At 45.3% G+C, this 24262-nt stretch overlaps 1 protein-coding gene across 4 annotated transcripts in view; it reads right to left on the reverse strand.

Moving 5' to 3' along the window:
* The window catches only part of FBXO42 (F-box protein 42), a 127479-nt gene that overhangs the window by 57282 nt on the left and 45935 nt on the right, over positions 1-24262 (reverse strand). For 3 of the 4 annotated variants that reach the window (XM_032759042.2, XM_032759043.2, XM_032759044.2), the window contains exons 2-3: positions 19787-20053; positions 9676-9792 (exon numbers count right to left, since the gene is read on the reverse strand). In XM_032759042.2, the coding sequence (XP_032614933.1) occupies positions 9676-9792; positions 19787-20036 (367 nt within the window). In that variant the 5' untranslated portion in view covers positions 20037-20053. Of the gene's footprint in view, positions 1-9675; positions 9793-19786; positions 20054-23425; positions 23618-24262 lie in introns of those variants that run through there. The other variant, XM_058444126.1, reaches the window with a different exon arrangement.

Raw genomic sequence — 24262 nt, forward strand, 5'->3', positions numbered from 1 at the left:
GTGCTAAGTTCTGCCCCTTGCAGTCTCTATCCTCTGGAAATGACAATCACATTCCTTACAGCCTTGCATTTGCCATCTTGGATTTCAGGAAGAGGCCCAAGCAAAGCTTTCCTTGCCATCCATTTCATGCACACAGGAGGTAAAAATTAAATTAAATTAAATTAAATTAATAAAAAAGACCTCTCAATGTTCATGTGAAACTAACGGTTCAGTGTCATATAAAAGGAAGGGGAAAGGAAAAAGAAATTCACAGATTCAGGCCAGGTGCAGTGGCTCATGGCTGTAATCCCAACACTTTGGGAGGCTGAGGCAGGCGGATCACGAGGTCAGGAGTTCGAGACCACCCTAGCCAACATGGCGAAACCCCGTCTTTACTAAAATTACAAAAATTAGCCAGGCGTGGTGGCGCATGCCTGTAATCCCAGCTACTCAGGAGGCTGAGACAGGAGAATCGCTTGAACCCGGGAGGCGGAGGTTGCAGTGGGCCGAGATTGCGCCACTGCACTCCAGCCTGAACGACAGAGCAAGACTCCATCTCAAAAAAAAAACACACACACAAACAAGAAATTCACAGATTCATTGCCCTGTGCATGGCTTTAATGATCATCTAGCATATTTGTAGGTCTAATTCGGTTTAGCACACCAATATTTTTAAGGTCTCTTCTGAACTCTGGCACTAGTTACCCGAGTTCAGAAAAAGGGAAATGCTACTACTGTTGACTCATCCAATGCCACTACTATAATCACCTCTGTGACATACACTATACTAGCTCTGGGAATAAACTCCCCCCCACCCCGCACCCCCTGCCTTTTTTTTTTTTTTTTTTTTTTTGAGACAGAGTCTTGCTATGTGGCCTAGGCTGGAGTCCAGTGCCACAATTTGGCTCACTGCAACCTCCACCTGCCTGCTTCAAGCGATTCTCCTCCCTTAGTCTCCCGAGTAGGAGTAACTGGGATTACAAGCACACACCACCACACCCAGTTAATTTTTGTATTTTAGTGGAGATAGGGTTTCACCATGTTGGCCAAACTGGTCTCAAACTCCTGACCTCAGGTGATCCACCCGCCTCAGCCTCCCAAAGTGCCGGGATTACAGGTGAAAGCCAATGCGCCCAGCCCCCTACCTTCTTTTTTTTTTTCCTTAATTTAGCCCTCCTGTTAGACCCCTGGGACTCTCTACAGTAAGAAGGCCAAGTCAGAAAACTGAGCAAGAGGTAATGAAAGCAGTATGTTTAGTGCCTTAAACCCCATAATCTCAGTTAGTGGAAGGGTTAAATCCAAATTATCTGACCTCTGACACTGTGGAATAATGGAGCTGCAGGCTTTTAAAATTACCAAAGAAATTAGAGAAAACAGATGTGAAGAAATAAAATACCATCTAGCCATCAATAGGCTCACACCTGCAAAATATTTACTGTATCCCCAGAACTCTACTAAGAAGTCAAGTCCAGGCTGGGCATGGTGGCTCACGCCAGTAATCTCAGCACTTTGGGAGGCGGAGGCGGGCGGATCACAAGGTCAGCAGATCGAGACCATCCTGGCTAACACAGCAGAAACCCTATCTCTACTAAACGTACAAAAAAAAAAAAAAAAATTAGCCGTGCGTGGTGGCAGGCGCCTGTAGTCCCAGCTACTTGGGAGGCTGAGGCAGGAGAATGGTCTGAACCCGGGAGGCGGAGCTTGCAGTGAGCCGAGACCCCGCCACTGTGCTCCAGCCTGGGCAACAGAGTGAGACTCCATCTCAAAAAAAAAGTCAAGTCCAATGAATCCATGGCTCACATATCAGATCTGTTAAGAACTACAAATAACAGGCTGGGCACAGTGGCTCATGCCTGTAATCCCAGCACTTTGGGAGGCTGAGGCGGCTGGATCACCTGAGGTCAGGAGTTCGAGTCCAGCCTGGCCAACATGGTGAAACCCCTCTCTACTAAAAATACAAAAATTGGTCTGGCATGGTGGCATGCACCTGTAATTCCCAGCTACTGGGGAGGCTGAGGCAGTAGAATCACTCGAACCCGGGAGGTGGAGGTTGCAGTGAGCTGAGATTGCGCCACTGCACTCCAGCCTGGGCGACAGAGCAAGACTCTGTCTCAAAAAACAAAAACAAAAAACCAAAGAACTACAAATAACAAAGGATCAAGTTAGAAGACATTAGCCAAACAAAATGACAATTACTGGAGCCACATTTTAATCTCCACTAAAGGAGCTCAACTCCAGATAGCCTGGTCCTCTTAGATATATCTTGACCTAGTAATCCTAAAAAATGGGGCAATTTTGAAATGAGCCAACTGGTACCAGGTTGGGTCAGTAAAAGAACATTCTTCTCCTCTTGATATTCCAGAACTCCAGAAAAAGAAATTAGCAATGTCCTATGAGTTCTTTATTTATTTATTTTCTGAGATGGAGTCTTACTCTGTCACCCAGGCTGGAGTGCAGTGGCACGATCTCGGCTCACTGCAATCTCCGCCTCCTAGGTTCAAGTGATTCTCCTGCCTCAACCTCCCAAGTAGCTGGGATTACAGGCGCCCGCCACCACTCCTAGCTAGTTTTTGTATTTTTAGTAGATACGGGGTTCCACTATGTTGGCCAGGCTAGTCTCGAACTCCTGACCTCAGGTGATCTGCTTGCCTCGGCCTCCCAAAGTGCTGAGATGACAGGCGTGAGCCACCGCGCCCGGCCAATGTCCTATGACTTCTGAAACCTTAACTAGTGTCCATTATAACATTGCTTAATAAAACAAATCCATGATTTCATAACTAAAAGAGTCAAGGTTTTGTTACGTCTCCCAGTTCCTCACAGATAACTTCTTGGCAGCTGCTTCCTTAGTGTAGCAAAAGAACACAGTGTCTGTATTTTTTTAAAAAGTTGCAAACATTTTTCCTTTTTTATTTTTTTTTCCTCAAGACAGAGTCTTGCTCTGTCACCCAGGCTGGAGTGAAATGGCACAATCTTGGCTCACTGCAACCTCTGCCTCCTAGGTTCAAGCGATTCTCCTCCTCAGCCTACCAAGTAGCTGGGATTACAGGCGTGTGCCACCATGCCTGGCTAATTTTTAATATTTTTAGTAGAGACGGGGTTGGTCAGGCTGGTCTCGATCTCCTGACCTCGTGATCCACCCGCCTCGGCTTCCCAAAGTGCTGGGATTACTGGCAGGAGCCACCGCACCCAGCCCACATTTTTCTTCTCTATTTGGACTGAAAACCCAGCCAACAGCCGGGCCCTGAGGTCCTTACCATATGTATTTTAATCCCATACTAAAACAGGGCAATTGGCATTTTCCTGCTTCTCTTGAGCAAACAAAGGTTTCTGGAAGAGGAAGGCACAGTCCAAAGTATGCAAAGCTAATGGCACTAAAATGGCAAGTTTCACACACTACTGTATTTTCAGTGACCGGCAGTCAATTATCAACAAAGTTGGGAGAGGAAGGGAGTCAATTTAGGCAGCTATATTTAGAACTCAGCTATAATGGAATGAGAAAATAACTATCAATAATACGCTTAATTATTATTATTATTTTTGTTTTTGAGATGGAATCTCGTTCTGTCGCCCAGGCTGGAGTGCAGTGGGCACAATCTCAGCTCACTGCAACCTCCGCCTCCTGGGTTCAAGCGATTTTCCTGCCTCAGCCTCCCAAGTAGCTGAGACTACAGGCGCATGCTACCATGCCCAGCTAATATTTGTATTTTTGGTAGAGACAGACTTTCACCATGTTGGCCAGGATGGTCTCAATCTCTTGACCTCGTGATCCACCCGCCATGGCCTCCCAAAGTGCTGGGATTACAGGCGTGAGCCACCACGCCCGGCCACGCTCAACTATTTTAAGCACCCTAGCCTACTGAACTTTACTTATTGCCTATTTTTTATTTAAGACACCTACAGATTGATCTGGGGGGGGGGGGGGGGGGGGCAGGGAGGAAGACCCAACAAGTTCAAATGAACCCTTTAGGAAAAAGAATTTGAGCAACTCCCAGTGCTCCAGTAGTAATTTCCCTTTTCAAAAGTTCTCCACCCAAATAGAAAATTTTCCTTTCAGAACATCTAGACCACTGGAATGTGCTATACAGTTACAGCTCACAGTACAGTATAAATACTGGGCTAAGAAATAATACTAAGAATGTCTATTCCAACTGGTAAATCTCTTCAAGTTTTCTGAAATGGGCTTAGTTTACAACACATACTAATCATCCCTATTAAAATACAAGTCAAATAGTCACAATTTAATTACACATAGAGCAAGCAAACAGTTCTTCACAGTTCTGAATACTTCTCCACTATTCTATAATCATCTCAAGTGCAAGATCTTCCAGTAGTTTCATCTTTTCCACGGTGTATGGAGCATGCAATAAATGCTCACTAACTGAATGATATGCTTTTGCATTTTCAGATGTCAAATCCTCTTTTGTTTCTTCACCTGTCTCCAGGGAAAGATCCTGAGGCATTTATCCCATGCTTAAAGAGACTATGCTGTCATGTGTCTCACACCTACAAGCCAGAACATATTTGATAAGGTCTCTAATTACATTAACTATGAAGAAGCAAGGGCGGTTATCTAGTCTGGGCCTGCTGGCTCCTGCGGGAGCATGATGAGCATTGTGTATGGAACTACCTGACTATATGTGATGCCTACAACACTGAAACATTTTTCAAAGCATGATGTAGGGGACTCAGGTGAGACCCCTACATCAATCTGAAAAGGACATTCTACAGTAATTAAAGCTTGCATGATTAGCTATGCACACATTCACCAAAAAGCTAGAATTGGCCTTTAATTTTTTTTTTTTTTTTTTTGAGACAGAGTCTTGTTCTGTTGCCCAGGCTGGAGTGCAGTGGCGTAATCTCGGCTCACTGCAACCTCTACCTCCCAGGTTCAAGCGATTCTCCTGCCTCAGCCTCCTGAGTAGCTGGGATTACAGGCATGCGCCCACCACGCCCAGCTAATTTTTGTATGTTTAGTGGAGATAGGGTTTCATGATGTTGGCCAGGCTGGTCTCCAACTCCTGGCCTGAAGTGATCCACGTGCCTTGGCCTCCCCAAGTGTTGGGATTACAGGGGTGAGCCACCACACCTGGCCCTAGAATTGGCCTTTTTACTTCACCTGTTTTTGTCCCAGACTTTTCCATAGGAAAGACACTGTACTGTGCATACCTTTGTTGCACTTAAGTCCACAAAAATTATTAGGTATCAAAATGTATTGATACCAAATTTATTAGATATCAACTATGAACAAGGTGTTGTGAAATAGTACAAGGAGGCTGGGTGCGGTGGCTCACACCTGCAATCCCAGCACTTTGGGAGGCTGAGACAGGCAGATTGCTTGAGCCCAGGAGTTTCAGACCAGCCTGGGCAATAGGGCGAAACCCCGTCTCTACTAAAACTACAAAAATTAGCTGCACGTGGTGGCAGGCACCTGTAATCCCAGCTACTTGGGAGGCTGAGGCAAGAGAATAGCTTAAATCTGGGAGGCAGAGGTTGCAGTGAGCCGAGACTGCGCCACTGCACTCCAGCCTGGGTGCTTGGGTGACAGAGTGAGACCCCATCTCAAAAAAAAAAAAAGAAAAAAGAAAAAAGAAACGGTAAATGGTACAAGAATGTCTAAGACATGGAGCCTGTCTATCTTTAAGTAGACAACAATCTTGTGGGGGAGACATCATCATCATCCTACTTTTTTACAGCTTAAAATATATACATATATTTTAATTTTAAATAAAGATGTTGCCCAAATTGGTCTCAAACACCTGGGCTCAAGTCATTCTCCTGCCTCGACCTTAAAACATATTTTTACAAGTGTTTTCTTAAATGCATTTCTCACCAATCTATGGCACAAACAGAATTTGTCATATCCATTTTTCAGACAAAGAAACTGTGAGTCAGACAAGCCAAGAAACTTGCTTCCCACATCCAAAGGTCTTTCCTTTTTAGCATGCAGCCTCTCTCACACAGATAATAATGGCAAAAGACAGATGGTAATAAATAATGGAGAAAGGTATGAACAGTATATTAGGGAAGCAGAGAGGAAGAAAAGAGCTTAATATCTATGGCGAGGAATCTGAGAAGTTGGTAAAAAATGTGGCTTTTGATTTTATCTTTGAGATGACTTTTAGAGAACAGGACACTTTCAGTCCATCAAGAAGTGCAGGCCGGGTGTGGCAGCTCAATGCCTGTAATCTAGGCACTTAGCAAGACTGAGGTAGTGTATTAGTCCATTTTCACACTGCTATAAAGAACTATCCAAGACTGGGTAATTTATAAAGGAAAGAGGTTTAACTGACTCACAGTTCCACACGGCTGGAGAGGCCTCAGGAAACTTACATTTATGGTAGAAGGCAAAGGAGAATCAAGCACCTTCTTACAAGGCAGCAGGAGAAAGAGCACAGGGGAAACTGCCCCCCCCCCCCCCCCCCCCCCCTTTTTTTTTTGAAACAGAGTCTCGCTCTGTTGCCCAGGCTGTAGTGCAGTGGTGCAATCTCAGCTGACTGCAACCTCCACCACAGGGGTTCAAGCAACTCTCCTGCCTCAGCCTCCCAAGTAGCTGGGACTATAGGCACCCGCCACCAGGCCCAGCTAATTTTTGTATTTTTAGTAGAGACGGGGTTTCACCATGTTGGCCAGGCTGGTTTCGAACTCCTGACCTCAAGTGATCCGCCCTCCTCAGCCTCCCAAAGTGCTGGGATTACAGGTGTAAGCCACTGCGCCCAGCTGAAACCGCCACTTTTAAACCGTCAGATCTCATGAAAATTCTTTCACTATCACAAGGACAGCATGGAGGAAACCGCCCCCATGATCCAGTCTCCTCCCACCAGGTCACTCTCTTGACACATGGGGATTACCACTGGAGGAGATGAGATTTGGGTGGGGACACAGAGCCAAACCATATCTGGTGGGCAGACTGCTTGAGCTCAGGGGTTCGAGATCAGTTTGGACAACATGGCAAAACACCATTAAAAATTTCAAAAACTAATTAAAAAAAGAAAAAAAGGGAAGGGCAAACAGGGAAGTTTAAGACATAACAACGAGGTTCATGTGGCTGAAGTCTGGCTACCTAAGGATGCAGCAGTGAGTCAGGCTGAAAAGGCAAGCCAGGTCCCTGAAAGGCAGGCAGAATGAAAACTCCTACATGCAGCACACTAACGCTGAAGCTTGCTGGTGGAAGAATGGAAGGCTAGTTGCATGTTTCAGACTTGCAGTATTTCCCAACAGGAGCTCTTGTCATTTGGGGCAGGATAATTTTTTATCTGTAGGACTGTCCTATGCACTGCAGGATGCTGCACATCCCTGCCCCGTGCCTACTTCATGCTTATACTGCTTTTCAGTGAAGACAGTAAGCAATGACTTTACAGATTTCTTACAGATTTCTGAATGTCAGAGGAAGAGATACTGTCCCCAGTTTTAGAGGTGGTTATTAATGGTCTTTAGTCCAGGTTCACATGAAGAGAGAAGATAGGCAAGAAGATAATTTTTTTTTTTTTTTTTTTGAGACAGAGTTTCGCTCTTGTTGCCTAGGCTGGAGTACAGTGGCACAATCTTGACTCACTGCAACCTCCGCCTCCCCCGGGTTCAAGTGATTCTCCTGCCTCAGCCTCCTGATTATAGGTGCCTGCCACCACACCTGGCTAATTGTTTATTTTTATTTATTTATTTATTTATTTTTGAGACGGAGTCTCACTCTGTCGCCCAGGCTAGAGTGCAGTGGCATGATCTCGGCTCACTGCCAGCTCCACCCCCTGGGTTCACGCCATTCTCTTGCCTCAGCCTCCCGAGTAGCTGGGACTACAGGTGCCCGCCACCACGCCCGGGTAATTTTTTGTTTTTTTTTTTTTTTTTAAGAGATGGGGTTTCACCGTGTTAGCCAGGATGGAATTGTTCATATTTTTAGTAGAGATGGGGTCGTACCATGTTGGCCATGCTGTTCTCGAACTCCTGACCTCAGGTGATCTGCCCGCCTTGGCCTCCCAAAGTGCTGAGATTAGAGGCGTGAGCCACGGCACCCGGCCAAATTTGTATTTTTTTTTTCCTGAGATGGAGTTTCACTCTTGTTGCCCAGGCTGGAGTGCAATGGTGCAATCTCAGCTCACTGCAGCCTCCATCTTCCAGGTTCAAGCAGTTCTTTTCTCAGCCTCCCAAATAGCTGGGATTACAGGCACGTGCCACCACGGCTCGTTAATTTTTTTTGTATTTTTAGTGGACAGGGTTTCACCATGTTGGCCAGGCTGGTCTCGAACTCCTGACCTCAGGTGATCTGCCCACTTCAGCCTCCCAAAGTGCTGGGATTACAGGCGTGAGCCATTGAACTCAGCCCAAATTTGTATTTTATAATCGATACTTGTCACATTCAAAATTTTTGTAGGAGTCCATTTAAATTTTGTGTTTGCTGAACATATGTTAAAATAGTCATTATATGACCTAGTACTAAAATCTGACTACTCCCTAAGCAAGATCTTAGAAATACCCTCATGTACAGCTTTCCTTTGTTTTCCTCTTAGATAATGTCAGTTGTTTAAAATGCTAAGCATAACACCTTGACCACTTTGGAGTAGAGAAAAATCCAACGAAAAAGCAGAGGGCTGGGCTCGGTGGCTCACACCTGTAATCTCAGCACTTTGGGAGGCCGAGGTGGGTGGATCACCTGAGGTCAGGAGTTCGAGACCAGCCTGGCCAACATGGCGAAACCCCATCTCTACTAAAAATACAAAAATTAGCCAGGTGTGGTGGCACACGCCAGTAGTCCCAGCTACTCAGGAGGCTGAGGCAGGAGAATCACTTGAACCCAAGAGGTGGAGGTTGTGGTGAGCCAAGATTGCACCACTGCACTCCACCCTGGGCAACAGAGACTCTCTCAAAAAAAAGAAAAAGCAGAATATAAAATTCTTAACAAACTGCCTACAATATATTTAGGCTGACACTTTTCCCTAATTCTGGTTATAAAATTAATACAAACTCTCATTTTACATTCCCTTCATTAAAAAGTCAGATAATGGCCAGGCACAGTGGCTCACACTTGTAATCCCAACATTTTGGGAGGCCAAGGTGGGAGGATCACTTGAGCCCAGGAGTTTTCAAGACAAGCCTGGGCAATACAGTGAGACCCCATCTCTACAAATAATTTTTTAAAAATTAGCCAGGTGTGGTGGCATGCACCTGTGGGCCCAGCTACTCGGGAGGCTGAGGCAGAAGGACTGCCTGAGCCCAGGAGGTCGAGGCTGCAGTGACCCATGATCAAGCCACCACATCACAGCCTGGGTGACAGAGTGAGACTCCATTTCAAAATAAATAAATAAATAATTAAAAGTCAGATAAAATACATGCCTTGGCTGGGTGTGGTGGCTCACATTATGTAATCCCAGCACTCTGGGAGGCCAAGGCAGGCCAATTGCTTGAGCTCAGTTCAAGACTAACCTGGGCAACATGGTGAAACCCCATCTCTACAAAAAATACAAAAGTTAACCAGGTGTGATGGGGCACGCCTGTAGTCCTCACACACAGGAGGCTGAGGTGGGAGGATCACCTGAGCCTGGGGAGGTGGAGGCTGCAGTGAGCTGTGATTATGCCACTGTACTCTAGCTTGGGTGATAGAGTGAGACCTTATCTCAAAAACAAACAAAAAAACATGCCTCCAAAGAAGTTTCTGGAAATATGACCACAGGCAGGGTGGAATCTGCTTTCACAGTAAATACTTACTGTGCGAGAAGCGCTGAGTGATTGGGGTTCCAGGATAAGGATAGGTACGGCTCTCCCACTGAATGTTTCCTTCCTGGACAGCCTTCATGAAACCATGATAACACTGATGGGCTACACCTAAGACAGAAAGAGCAAACCCGTCAGTCCAGACACTTAACTTATCCATCAAATTATTAAAACTGTGTCTATTACCTGTTTTTATCATTTTTATAAGACAAGATTCTTTTTTTTTTTCTTTTTTGAGATGGAGTCTCACTCTGTTGCCCAGGCTGGAGTGCAGTGGCGCGATCTCGGCCACTGCAACCTCCGTCTCCCGGGTTCAAGTGATTCTCCTGCTTCATCCTCCCGAGTAGCTGGGATTACAGGCACCCGCCACCACGCCTGGCTAATTTTATCTTTAGAGAGATGGGGTTTCACCATCTTGGCCAGGCTGGTCTTGAACTCCTGACCTCGTGATCCACCCGCCTCGGCCTTCCAAAGTGCTGGGATTACAGGCATGAGCCACCGCGCCCCGCGCCCAGCCTATAAGACAAGTTTCTTTAAGGAATTCCAAATTTATCTGATTTTCATTCAAAGAAAGGAAATACAATTTTAAAACTGAAAGGCAATCCTTTCGTTTTATCAAAGTTCAGGGAGGTTAAGTGACATTAAAAATTACAAAATTAGCTCACACTGTAACTCTAGTCCCTTTTATGTTATAAGGCAACATATCAAGATCATTGATATTATTTACTCCAAAGCAAAGGTGTTGGGGGATAATTTAGCCTTATGAAAGAGTAAGATAAAACAATGTCTGGAACAGCCGGGCGCGGTGGCTCACGCTTGTAATCCCAGCACTTTGGGAGGCCGAGGCGGGCGGATCACGAGGTCAGGAGATCGAGACCACGGTGAAACCCCGTCTCTACTAAAAATACAAAAAATTAGCCGGGCGTGGTGGCGGGCGCCTGTAGTCCCAGCTACTCAGAGAGGCTGAGGCAGGAGAATGGCGTGAACCCGGGAGGTGGAGCTTGCAGTGAGCCGAAATTGCGCCACTGCACTCCAGCCTGGGCGACAGAGCAAGACTCCGTCTCAAAAAAAAAAAAAAAAAACTGGAACATAACAGGTGTTCAGTAAATATCTATAGTTGGAAACTAAAATAAAGCATTCTGTGTCTTAAATATGGAGATAATAATTAGTTTACAATTGATTATGTTTTATTTATTTTTTTCTTTAGACAGGGTCTCACTCTGTTACCCAGGCTGCAGTGGCATGCATGACTTTTAGCTCACTGCAACCTCTGCCTCCCAGGCTCAAGCAATACTCCTATCTCTGCCTCCTGGGTAGCAGGGACTACAGGCAAACACCACCATGCCTGGCTAAAATGGATTATGAAATATATAACTCAGGAAAGTTTTTTTTTTTCTTTTTGAGACAGAGTCTTGCTCTGTCACCTAGGCTGCAGTGTAGTGGCTCACTGCAACCTCTGCCTCCCGGGTTCAAGTGATTCTCCTGCCTCAGCCTCCTCAGTAGCTGGGACTACAGACATGCATCACCACACCCAGCTAATTTTTGTATTTTTAGTAGAGACAGGGTTTCACCATGGTGGCTAGGCTGGTCTCGAACTCCCCACCTCAGGTGATCCACCCACCTAAGCCTCCCAAAGTGTTGGGATTACAGGTGTGAGCTACCATGCCCAACCAGGAAAAGTGTTCTAAAAGATGAGAGGCCAGGCGCAGTGGCCCACACCTGTAATCCCTCCCAGTGCTCTAGGAAGCCAAGGCAGAAGGATAGCTTGAAGCCAGGAGTTTGAGACCAGCCCAGGCAACATAACAAGATCCCGTTTCTCTGCAAAAAATTTAAAAATTAGCCAGGCATGGTGGTCTGCACCTATAGTCCTAGCTACTTGGGAGGGAGGATCACTTGTGCCCAGGAGTTCAAGGCAGCAGCAATCATGCCTATGACCATGCCATGCCACTGCATTCCAGCCTGGGCAAGACAGTGAGACCCTGTCTCTTAAAAAACAAGCAAAAAAAAAAAAGACGAACATATAACAATGGAGAGGAATTGATTATGGAATCATAACCTGTCTTGGTCCTAGAGCTAATAAGCAAGGTTGCAGGATATAAGGTTAGCATACAACAATGAACAAGTAGAATTGGAAATTAAAACACATAATCCATATACATTTGCACCAAAAAATGAAATACTTAGATATAAATATAACAAAATACATACAAAATCTATATGAGGAAACCCATAAAACTATGATGAAAGAAATCAAAGAACTAAATAAAGACATAGTCCATGTTCATGGATAGGACAAGAAGATTCAATATTGCCAAGATGTCAGTTCTTCCCAACTTGATCTATAGATTCAATGCAATCCTAGTCAAAACCACAGCAAATTATTTTGTGAATATCGACAAACTGTTTCTATAGTTTATATGGAGAAGCACAAGACCCAGAATAGCCAATGGAAGGAGAAGAACAATGTCAGAAGATTGATACCACCTGACTTCAAGACTTACTATAAAAGCTACAGTAATCAAGACAGCGTGGTATTTGCAAATAATAGACAAATAAATCAACGGAACAGAATAGAGAGCCAAGAAATAGACCCATACAAATACAGTCCATTCATTTTTTTAATAGAGGTGGGGTCTCACTATACTGTCCAGACCGGTCTCAAACTCCTGAGCTCAAGAGTTCCTCCCATCTCAGCCTCTCAAAGTGTTGGAATTACAGGCGTGAGCCACTGTGTCCAGCCTTCACTGATCTTTGACAAAGAAGCAAAAGTAATGCAATGCAGAAAAGACAGCCTTTTGCCAGGCTCAGTGGTGTATGCCTGTGGTCCTAGCTACATGAGAAGCAAGGCAGGAGGATCGCTTGAGCCCAGGAGTTCGAGGCTGTAGTGCACAATGATCCCACTTGTGAATAGCCATTGAATTTCAGCCTGGGAAACACAGTGAGACTCCATCTCTCTCTCTCTCATTTTTTTTTTCTTGAGACTGGGTCTCACTCTGTCACCTAGGATGGAGTGCAGTGGCACGATCTCCGTTTACTCTCTGCCTCCTGAGCACAAGGGATCCTTCCACCTCAGCCTCCGAGTAGCTGGAACTACAGGCACACACCACCGCACTCAGCTAATTTCTGTTTGTTTGTTTTCATAGAGATGGGGGTTGGCCATGTTCTCAGGCTGGGAGACCCCATCTCTCTCTCTTTTTTTTTTTTTTTGAGAAGGAGTCTCACTCTGTTGCCCAGGCTGGAGTGCAGTGGTGCAATGTCAGCTGACTGCAACCTCCACCTCCCAGGTTCAAATGATTCCCCTGCCTCAGGTTCCCACGTAGCTGAGATTACAGGCATGTGCCACCATGCCTAGCTAATTTTGCATTTTTAGTAGAGATGGGGTTTCACCATGTTGGCCAGGCTGGTCTCAAACTCCTGATCTCAAGTGATCCGCCCACCTTGGCCTCCCAAAATGTTGGGATTACAGGCGTGAGCCATCATGCCTGGCTGGGAGACCCCATCTCTCTCTTTTTTTAAATTTTTTTTTTTTTTTGAGACGAAGCGTCACTCTGTCACCTAGGCTGGAGTGCTGTGGCGCGATCTTGGCTTACTGCAACCTCCAACTCCCGGGCTCAAGTGATTCTCCTGCCTCAGCCTTCCAAGTAGCTGGGATTACAGGCACGCGCCACCATGCCCAGCTAATTTTTTTTTGTTGTTGTATTTTTAGTAGAGATGGAGTTTCACCATGTTGGCCAGGATGGTCTCAATCTCTTGACCTCGTGATCCACCCGCCTTGGCTTTTTTTTTGAGAGAGTCTCGTCTGTCGCCAGGTGAGTGCATGGGCTCGGCTCACACGCCGGTTCACCTTTTTTCTCTGGGACTACAGGTGCCCGCCACTACGCCCGGCTAATTTTTTTTTTTTTTGTATTTTTAGTAGAGACGGGGTTTCACCGTGGTCTCGATCTCCTGACCTCGTGATCCGCCTGCCTCGGCCTCCCAAAGTGCTGGGATTACAAGCGTGAGCCACCGCGCCCGGCCAACCCTATCTCTTAAAGAAAAAAAAAACCTTTTCCAAAAATGATGCTGAAATAAATTAAAATCTACATGCAAGAAAATGAATCTAGACATCTTTCACGAAAATGAACTAAAAATGAATCACAATCCTAAATGTAAAACATAAAACTCCTCAAAGATAACAGGAGAAAATCTAGATGACCTTGACTTTGGGGATGACTTTTTATACACAACACCAAAGGCATGATCTATGAAAGAAAGAATGGCCAGGCGTGGTCGCTCACGCCTGTAATCCCAACACTTTGGGAGACCAAGGTGGGAGGATAACTTGAGCCCAGGAGTTCAAGACCAGCCTGGGCAACACAGTGAGACCCTGTATTGACAAAGTATTTTTTAAAACATTAGCCTGGTGTGGCCGGGTGCAGTGGCTCACACCTGTAATCCCAGCATTTTGGGAGGCCGAGGTGGGTGATCACTTGAAGTCCGGAGTTTGAGATCGGCCTGGTCAACATGGTAAAACCTACTCTACTAAAAAAGGTTTTGTCTCTACTAAAAACAAAAATTGGCCGAGCGCAGTGGCTCACGGCTGTAATCCTAGCACTTTGGGAGGCCGAGGCAGGCAGATCACAAGGTCAAGAGATCGAGACCATCCTGGCTAACATGGTGAAACCCCGTCTCTACTAAAAATAGAAAAAATTAGCCAGGCATAGTAGCATGCACCTGTAATCCCAGCTACTTGGGAGGTGGAAGCAGGAGAATTCCTTGAACCCAGGAGGTGGAGGCTGCAATGAGCTGAGATTGTGCCACTGCACTCCAGCCTGGGTGATGGAGTGAGATTCCATCTGAAAAAAAAAAGGAAAAAAAAATTAGCTGGGTATGGTGGCGTGTGCTTATAGTGCCAGCTACTTGGGAAGCTGAAGTCGGAGGACTGCTTGAGCCTGGGAGGTTGAGGCTGCAGTGAGCCCTGATCACACCACTAGACTCCAGCGTGGGAGACAAAGCAAGACCTTATCCCCTCCCCAAAATAACTGATAAGCCAGAACTCATTAAAACTAAAAGTTTCTGCTCTGTGAAAAATACTGTCAAGGGAATGAGAAGATAAGCCACAGACTGAAAGAAAATATTTGCAAAAGACATATCTGATAAAAGACAGTTATATAGAATATCCAAAGAACTCTTAAAACTCAACAATATTAGGGCCAGGCGCGGTGGCTCACGTCTGTAATCCTAGCACTTTGGGAGGCCGAGGCAGGTGGATCACTTGACGTCAGGAGTTCAAGACCAGCCTGGCCAACACAGTGAAACCCTGTCTCTGCTAAAAATACAAAAATTACCCGGAAATCGCTTGAACCCAGAAGGTGGAGGTTGCAGTGAGCCAATATTGTGCTACTGCACTCCAGCCTGGGCAACAGAGCGGGACTGGATCTCAAAACAAACAAACAAACCAAAAAACTCAACGACATTAACAAACAAACAACCCAATTAAAAAATGGGTCAAGGCCGGGCGCGGTGGCTCACGCCTGTAATCCCAACACTTTGGGAGGCCAAGGCGGGTGAATCACGAGGTCAGGAGATCGAGACCATCCTGGCTAACAAGGTGAAAGCCCGTCTCTACTAAAAATACAAAAAATTAGCCGGGTGTGGTGGTGGGTGCCTGTAGTCCCAGCTACTTGGGCAGCTGAGGCAGGAGAATGGTGTGAACCCAGGAGGCGGAGCTTGCAGTGAGCCGAGATCGCACCCCTGCACTCCAGCCTGGGCGACAGAGTAAGACTCCATCTCAAAAAAAAAAAAAAAAAAAAAAGGGTCAAAGGCCTGGCATGGTGGCTCATAATCTCAGGACTTTAGCAGGCCCAGGTGGTAAGATCGCTTGAGCCCAAGAGTTCAGGACCAGCCTGAGCAACACAGTAAGACCCCATCTCTACAAAAATAAATACATACAAAAATTATCTGGGTGTGGTGGTACACACCTGTAGTCCCAGCTACTTGGGAGGCTGATGCGAGAGGATTGCTTGAGCCCAGGAAGTCGAGGCCACAATGAGCTATGATCATGCCACTGTGCTCCAACATGGGTGACAGAGCAAGATCTTGTCTCAAAAAAAAAAAAATATATATATATATATATACATATATATAAAATAAAAAATGGGTCAAAGACCTGAAACAGACACTTCACCGAAGAAGGTATGTGGATAACACATAAGCGCATGAAAATATGCTCCATATCATTTGTCATCGGGGAAATGCAAATTAAAATGAGATACCACTACACATCTATAAGAATGATGAAAATCCCAACTACTACTACAAATGCTGGTGAGAATGTGGAGCAAAAGGAACTCTCATTCACTGCTAGTGGGAGTACAAAATGGTTCAGCCACTTAAAACAGTTTGGCAGTTCCTTACAAAACTAACGATGCTCTCACCATATGATCCAGCAATTGTGCACCTTAGTATTTATTTATCCAAAGGAGCTGAAAACTTATGTCCACAGAAAAACCTGCACATGGATGCTTACACCAGCTTTATTAATAATCGTAAAATCTTGGAAGCAACCAAGATGCCCTTTCAGTAAGTGAATGGGTAAACAAACTGTAGTGCATCTAGACAATGAAATATTAGCACTAACAAAAAAAAGAGCTAAGAAATCATGAAAAGAAATGGAGGAAGCCGGGCACGGTGGCTCACACCTGTAATTCCAGCACTTTTGGAAGCTGAGGCAGGAAAATCACTTGAGCTTAGGAGTTTGATACCAGTCAGAACAGCAAGATCCTGTCTCTATAAACATTTTTTTTAAAAAATTACACAGGCATGGTGGTGCACACCTGTGGTCCCAGCTATTCCGGTGGCTGAGGTGGGAACATCACTTGAGCCCGGGAGGCGGAGGTTGCAATGAGCCAAAATTGCACCAGTGCACTCCAGCCTGGGCAACAGAGCATGACCCTGTCTCAAAAAATAAGGAGGAAACTTAAATGCAAATATTACTAAGTGAAAGAAACCAATTGGAAAAGGCTATATACTGTATGATTCCAACTATATGACCGTCTAGAAAAGGCAAAACTATGGAGACAGTAAAAAAATCAGTGATTGCCAGTGGTTGGTGGAAGGAAAGGATAAACAGGGAGAGTATACAGGATTTTTAGGGCAGTGAAGCTATTATATTATAACAGTGGATATGTGTCATTATACATTCATCCAAACCCACAGAATGCACAACACCAAGCATGAACATTAACGTAAACTATGGAATTTGGGATAATAACAATGTTTCAGTATAGGTTCATCAACTGTAACACATGTACCACTCTGGTGGGGGATGTTGATAATGGGAGAGGCTATACATGTGTTAGGGTAGGGGATATATGAGAAATCGGTTTTGTTTTGCCTTTTTTTTTTTTTTTTTGAGATGGAATCTCGCTCTGTCATCCACACTCGAGTGCAGTGGCTCAATCTTGGCACATTGCAACCTCTGCCTCCCAGGTTTGAACATTTCTCCTGCCTCAGCCTCCTGAGTAGCTAGGACTACAGGCACCCACCACCATGCCTGGCTAATTTTCATATTTTTAGTAGAGATGAGGTTTCACCATGTTGATCAGACTGGTCTTGAACTCCTGATCTCAAGCGATCCGCCCACGTCGGCCTCCCAAAGTGCTGGGATTACAGGCGTGTTCCACTGTGTCCGCTCAGAGGAATTTGTTTCTCCTGCTCAATTTTGCTGTGAACCTAAAAGTGCTCTTTAAAAAAAAGTCTATTAAAATTAAAAACAAACAAACAAAACTATCTCGTCAGTGACTTCTGCCAGAAAGATCGATCTAAGACTGTGAGTACTAGGGTAGGGTTCTTCTCTAAATAAAAATAAAAAAAGAAATAAAGAAAAGAAGAAAGAGAGAGAGAGAAAGCATGAAAGGAAAGAAAGAAGGAAAAAAAGAAAAAGAAAGAAAGAAAGAAAGAAAGAAGGAAAGAAAGAAAGAAAGGGAGAGAGAAAAGAAAGAAAACCAAAATAAGACTGCCAAAGAAAACCTAAGGATAAATTCACATATTTGATTAAATCACAGTCCCTTACCTGTGGTTTTCCTTCCTTTATTTGAGAAGTGAAACCATGTATTTCCACGTTGCAGTGAGCCAATCTCTCCTGAAGAGCCCATCAACTCAGAATATAGAAGCAGGCTGTGTGTGCCAGTATTAACAGTTATAATCAAATGAGCACAGGGCCCACAGAGCAGTTTCAATACAGCTGGTTCTTAGCCCTCTAGGTGGACTTTGGGAGTTGACAAGGACTCCCCTCCCCATGAGAACCACCTTGATGCAAGGAAAACATTTTAAAACTGATTGATTTTGATCTAAAGATTGTTCTCTGTTATATCTCTGGCTGCCTTGTTCCCCCAGGAAAGAACACATCGAGACAACCCTCGCTTGATAAAAAATTACTCCACTTGATTGATCATCTTCAAACAAAAAATGGGCCCTTTCCACTTAAGATGCAATGAAGTCACTAACTGCTTTCTGCTAATTAAAAATACAGCATGTCTAGCAACCTAAACATTTAGCAAAAAGTTGAAATCTTGATTAGGAAAAGGACGAAAAAAAGGACCAGAGTCTTGCTCTGTAGCCCAGGCTGGAGTCCAGTGGAGTGATCTTGGCTCACTGCAACCTCTGCCTCCTGGGTTCAAGCAACTCTCTTGCCTCAGCCTCCCAAGTAGCTGGGATTATAGGCGCCCACCACCACACCCGGCTAATTTTTGTATTTTTAGTAGAGACAGAGTTTCACCATGTTGGCCAGGCTGGTCTCGAACTTGACCTCAGGTGATCCACCTGCCTTGGCCTCACAAAGTGCTGGGATTACTGGCGTGAGCCACTGCACCCGGCCAAGAAACATATTTTAAAAAGTAAAAGATGTATATAGGGTCTCTGCTGTTTAGAGATAAAATCAAGTGACAAATGTTTTCAAGAAAGTACAGTTGCCTAAAGTAGCTACTCAGAGACAATCTGTAGCCTTAATAAGAGCACGGACTTTAAAGCCAGATTGCCTGAATGTGAATCTTTAATCCTGCATTTACTATCTGTGCAAATAAGTTAACTGTGCTTCACTCAGTTCTGTCATCTATAAAATGCAGGATGTTCTAGTCAGAGTTTGCTGTGAGAATGTAAAGCAGTTACAATAGTGCTTGACACGTGATAAAAGCTATGTTCACGCTGGCTGTTACTATTATCCCATATCCATTTCTTTTTTTTTTTTTTTTTTTGAGAAGGAGTCTCGCTCTTTCACCCAGGCTGGAGTGCAGTGGCGCGATCTCGGCTCACTGCAGGCTCCGCCCCCCGGGGTTCACGCCATTCTCCTGCCTCAGCCTCCCACGTAGCTGGGACTACAGGTGCCCGCCACCTAGCCCGGCTATTTTTTTTTTGTATTTTTAATAGAGACGGGGTTTCACCGTGTTAGCCAGGATGGTCTCGATTTCCTGACCTCGTGATCCGCCCGCCTCGGCCTCCCAAAGTGCTGGGATTACAGGCGTGAGCCACCGCGCCCGGCCTCCCATATCCATTTCTATTTTGCCCATTCAAGAACAATACAATTAATCCATTTGGGAGGCTGAGGCGGATGGATCACGAGGTCAGGAGATCAAGACTATTCTGGCTAACACAGTGAAACCCCGTCTCTACTAAAAATACAAAAAATCAGCCAGGCGTGGTGGCAGGCGCCTGTAGTCCCCAGCTACTCCAGAGGCTGAGGCAGGTGAATAGCGTGAACCTGGGAGGCAGAGCTTGCAGTGAGCCGAGATTGCGCCACTGCACTCCAGCCTGGGCGACAGAGTGAGACTCTGTCTAAAAAAAAAAAAAAAAAGAAAGAAAAGAACAATACTATTAACCAGATCAACTCTAAGAATATGAAACTTTTAAAAAGAATCCTCATTTTAAAATGCAAATGGGATTAGATACTTTAGTATTCAAGCTGTTCATTAAACTAACCAGGGTAAGAAAGAAAACCAGGTAGTATCGTCTAATGCTAGATTTTATAACCATAACACATTTAAGGGAGGAAAAAAACTAAACTTGGAGTCTAAAAGTAAATCAGTGAAATTTGAAATCAATAAATAAACCTTTCTCCTATCCACAGTACCTTTGATAAGTCGATACCACTGTTTGCAGACAAGGGCCGCAGTTTTGTGTTCCTGATACGGTGAGAGAAAGGACAGGATATACTCCAAAACCTCTTCTGGCAGCTCCGACATGGACCTATTATGTCTAGTCTCCTCAGCCTCCAATACTGGGTGGGGCTCCTCATCTTGCTCCATTGTCCCTTCCAGCACAGTTTCTTCCTGGTCCACAGCCATGAAACTGTCATCTTCACTGTCCGAGGAGCTGGCCATGACATTCCACTCAACAGCTGTAATAGGTAAAACACAAATATCAGTATTCCACTAAAAGTAGCTCAAAAACAATTCAGGCATGCACATCCAAGCTCTTCATAATTTCGTTTCCACTCTCAGTGTGAAATCTTCTCTTCAGCACTTTCCAACACCAGTTGTGAGCCACCTTAATTCGACAGGTACAGCTCAAATACCAAGCCCATCCCCAAAGGCTTTTGATTACATTTTTTCTCTTCACTGAAAACCAGAGTGGCAGGCCGGGCGCGGTGGCTCACGCTTGTAATCCCAGCACTTTGGGAGGCCGAGGCGGGCGGATCACGAGGTCAGGAGATCGAGACCACGGTAAAACCCTGTCTCTACTAAAAATACAAAAAAATTAGCCGGGCGTGGTGGCGGGCGCCTGTAGTCCCAGCTACTCGGAGAGGCTGAGGCAGGAGAATGGCGGGAACCCGGGAGGCGGAGCTTGCAGTGAGCAGAGATTGCGCCACTGCACTCCAGCCTGGACAACACAGCGAGACTCCGTCTCAAAAAAAAAAAAAAAAAAAAAAAAACCAGAGTGGCAGCCAAGTTCTGGTATAACCATAAACCAGAAAACTTGTTCTCCAACAATTCCTCTAACTCAAGGATCTAACGGACCGATAGCAAAGGGAAGAGCAACTAGCCTCCTTGGCCAGTAACAATGATCTAAGACCTCACACTTTGAAGGAAAAACTAACTCTGGGTCCTGTAAAGAGTAATAACATTCTGAGAATATGGGTTAAGAAATAACAGTTTGTCGACCCGGCATGGTGGCTCAAACCTGTAATCCCAGCACTTTGGGAGACTGAGGCGGGCGGATCACCCGAAGTTGGGAGTTTGAGACCAGCCTGACCAACATCCAGCCTGGGCAACAAGAGCAAACTTCTATCTCAAAAAAAAAAAAAAAAAAAAAAAGAAAGAAAGAAAAGAACAGTTTTTCTAAGCTTTTATGCAAGACAGTTTGCCTGGAGAATACTTGCCAGCGGCGCCTGCAACTGCGGTGTTTACTCGGAGATAACTTTGCCACAAAGTATCTCTTATTTATTTTATTTTATTTATTTATTTTTTTTGAGATGGAGTCTCGCTCCGTCGCCCAGGCTGGAGTGCAATGGCCTGATCGCGGCTCACTGCAAGCTCCACCTCCCGGGTTCATGCCATTCTCCTGCCTCAGCCTCTGGAGTAGTTGGCTACTACAGGCACCTGCCACCATGCCCCGCTAATTTTTTGTATTTTTAGTACAGATGGGGTTTCACCATGTTAGCCAGGATGGTCTCGATCTCCTGACCTCGTGATCCGCCCGCCTCAGCCTCCCAAAGTGCTGGGATTACAGGCGTGAGCCACTGCGCCCGGCCAAAATATCTCTTTTGTTGTTGTTTTCACATTGCTCTAGTACATCAACTTTAGAAACAAAAGACATCATTCTATTTATAGCATTCTGTTTTTAATAGTGGTTATTTCCATTTACGAAATATAGTAATTCTTGGTTGGGTACAGTGGCTCACACCTGTAGTCCCAGCACTTTGGGATTCTGAGGCAGGCAGATCACCTTAGGTCAGGAGTTCGAGACCAGTGTGGGCAACATGGTGAAACCCTGTCTCTACCAAAATACAAAAATTAGCCGGGCTTGGTGGCTCACGCCTGTTATCCCAGCACTTTGGGAGGCCGAGGCGGGCGGATCACGAGGTCAGGAGATCGAGACCATCCTGGCTACCACGGTGAAACCCCGTCTCTACTAAAAATACAAAAAAATTAGCCGGGCATGGTGGCGGGCGCCTGTAGTCCCAGCTACTCGGGAGGCTGAGGCGGGAGAATGGCGTGAACCCAGGAGGTGGAGGTTGCAGTGAGCCGAGATCGCGCCACTGCACTCCAGCCTGCGTGACTGAGCGAGACTCCGTCTCAAAAAAAAAAAAACAAAAAACAAAAAAAACAACATAAAATACAAAAATTAGCCAGGTGTAGTGGCGTGTGCCTATAATCCCAGCTACTCAGGAGGCTGAGGCAGGAGAATCGCTTGAACCTGGGAGACAGAGGTTGCAGTGAGCCGAGATCATGCCACTACACTCCAGCCTGGGCCACAGAGAAAGACTCCAGTATTTACAATAGAAAATATGAATCATTAAGAGATCCAGGCAGTAAAAACTAGAACAACATGAATGTCTATCAACAACAGAACAAATAAATTGTGGTACATTCGCCATGAAATATTATAGGGCAAAGAACCACAGGTTACATACATACAAATAAATCTCTCAAACATAATGTTAAGCAAAAGAAAATAGAAGGCCGGATGCGGTGGCTCACGCCTGTAATCCCAACACTTTGGGAGGCTGAGGCGGGTGGATCACCTGAGGTCAGGAGTTCAAAACCAGCCTGGCCAACATGGTGAAACTCCATCTCTACTAAAAAATACAAAAATTAGGCCAGGCGCAGTGGCTCACACCCGTAATCCCAGCACTTTGGGAGGCTAAGGTAGGCAGATCATCTGAGGTCAGGAGTTCAAGACCAGCCTGACCAACATGGTGAAACTCCACCTCTACTAAAAATGCAAAATTAGCTGGGCGTGGTAGCGTATGCCTGTAGTCCTAGCTACTAGGGAGGTTAAGGCATGAGAATCACTTGAACCCAGGAGGCGGAGGTTGCAGTGAGCCGAGATCACTCTACTGCACTCCAGCCTGGGCAATAGAGTGAGATCGTCTCAACAAACAAACAAAAATCCAAAACTTAGCCAGGCTTGGTGATGCACGTGCCTGTAATCCCAGGTACTTGGGAGGATGAGGCAGGAGAATCACTTGAACCTGGGAGGCAGAGGTTGCAGTTAGCCAAGACTGGGCCACTGCACTCCAGCCTAGACAATACAGCGAGACTCCATCTCAAAAAAACAAACAAACATAAGACAGAAGAATGGGCAGGCACAGTGGCTCATGCCTATAATCCCAACACTTTAGTAAGCCAAAACAGGATCATTTGAGGTCAGGAATTTGAGACCAGCCTGGGCAACAAAGTGAGACACCACCTCTACAAAAAAATAATTAACCGGGTGTGGTGGCACACATCTGTGGTCCCAGCTACCCAGGAGGCTGAGCAGGAGGATCACTTGAGCCCAAGAGTTTGAGGCTACAGGAAGCCATGACCACACCACTGGACTCTAGCCTGGGCAACCGAGTTAGACCGCGTCTCGAAGGAAAAAAAGAAGAAGAAGAAGAATATATACTATACGATTACAATTATATCAAGTTCAAAATGAGGCAAAATTTATGCTGTTACAAGTTAGGTATCTGAGGTACTAGTAAAGTTCTGTTTCCTGATTGGGTACTGGTTACACAGATGTTTTTTGTTTGTAAAAAAATTTACTGAGCTGAATACTCACGTACTTCTCTAAAGTTTGTCAAAATACTGGCCGGGTGCAGTGGCTCATGCCTGTAATCCCAGAACTTTGGGAAGCCGAGGCAGGTGGATCACCTGAGGTCAGGAGTTCGAGACCAGTATGGCCAGCATGGTGAAACCCCGTCTCTACTAAAAACACAAAAATTAGTTGGGTGTGGTGGCACACGCCTGTAATCCCAGCTACTCGGGAGGCTGAGGCAGGAGAATCGCTTGAACCCAGGAAGCAGAGGTTGCAGTGAGCCCAGGTCGCTCCACTGCACTCCAGCCTGGGCGACAGAGCAAGACTCTGTCTTAAATAAATAAATAAAGTTTGCCAAAATAAGCCATTATCAGCAGTTACTTCTAGTGGGAATATTATTAATAATTTCAAAAATGTCTTGCTTCTGCCTATCTGTATTTCCTAAATTTTCTACAAAGAAAACATACAGAGGCAGGCATCTCATTTATACTCCCATGACATTATACACAAAGTCTGAGGTAAAACTAGTAAAATGAAGGAAATAGGGTGTTTTATGTAAGAACTGTGTTGCAGATTAGATTCTCCAGGAAGCAGATGCTAGACAGAATTCAGAATGGAAAAAGTTTAATGGGAAGTAACTTCTGGAAGAAGTGCAGAAGCAGCAGGATTGGGCAAGAGGAGCCATCAGACCACAACACAGACCTGACAAAGCCTGTCCAACAGAGAGCTCGGGAGCAAAGATGGCCACTCAGGGGAATCTAGTACTGGGCAGAAAGGGCAAGGCTCTAAATCACTGCTTCGCTCAACCACTGGCAGAAGGCTCCAAAGCTGAGGCAGACCCTAAAGGAGCTAACGGCTTCAGCTA

The sequence above is a fragment of the Hylobates moloch genome, unplaced genomic scaffold, assembly GCF_009828535.3.
Source record: "Hylobates moloch isolate HMO894 unplaced genomic scaffold, HMol_V3 SCAFFOLD_9, whole genome shotgun sequence".
In the NCBI taxonomy this organism is placed as follows: Eukaryota; Metazoa; Chordata; class Mammalia; order Primates; family Hylobatidae; genus Hylobates; species Hylobates moloch.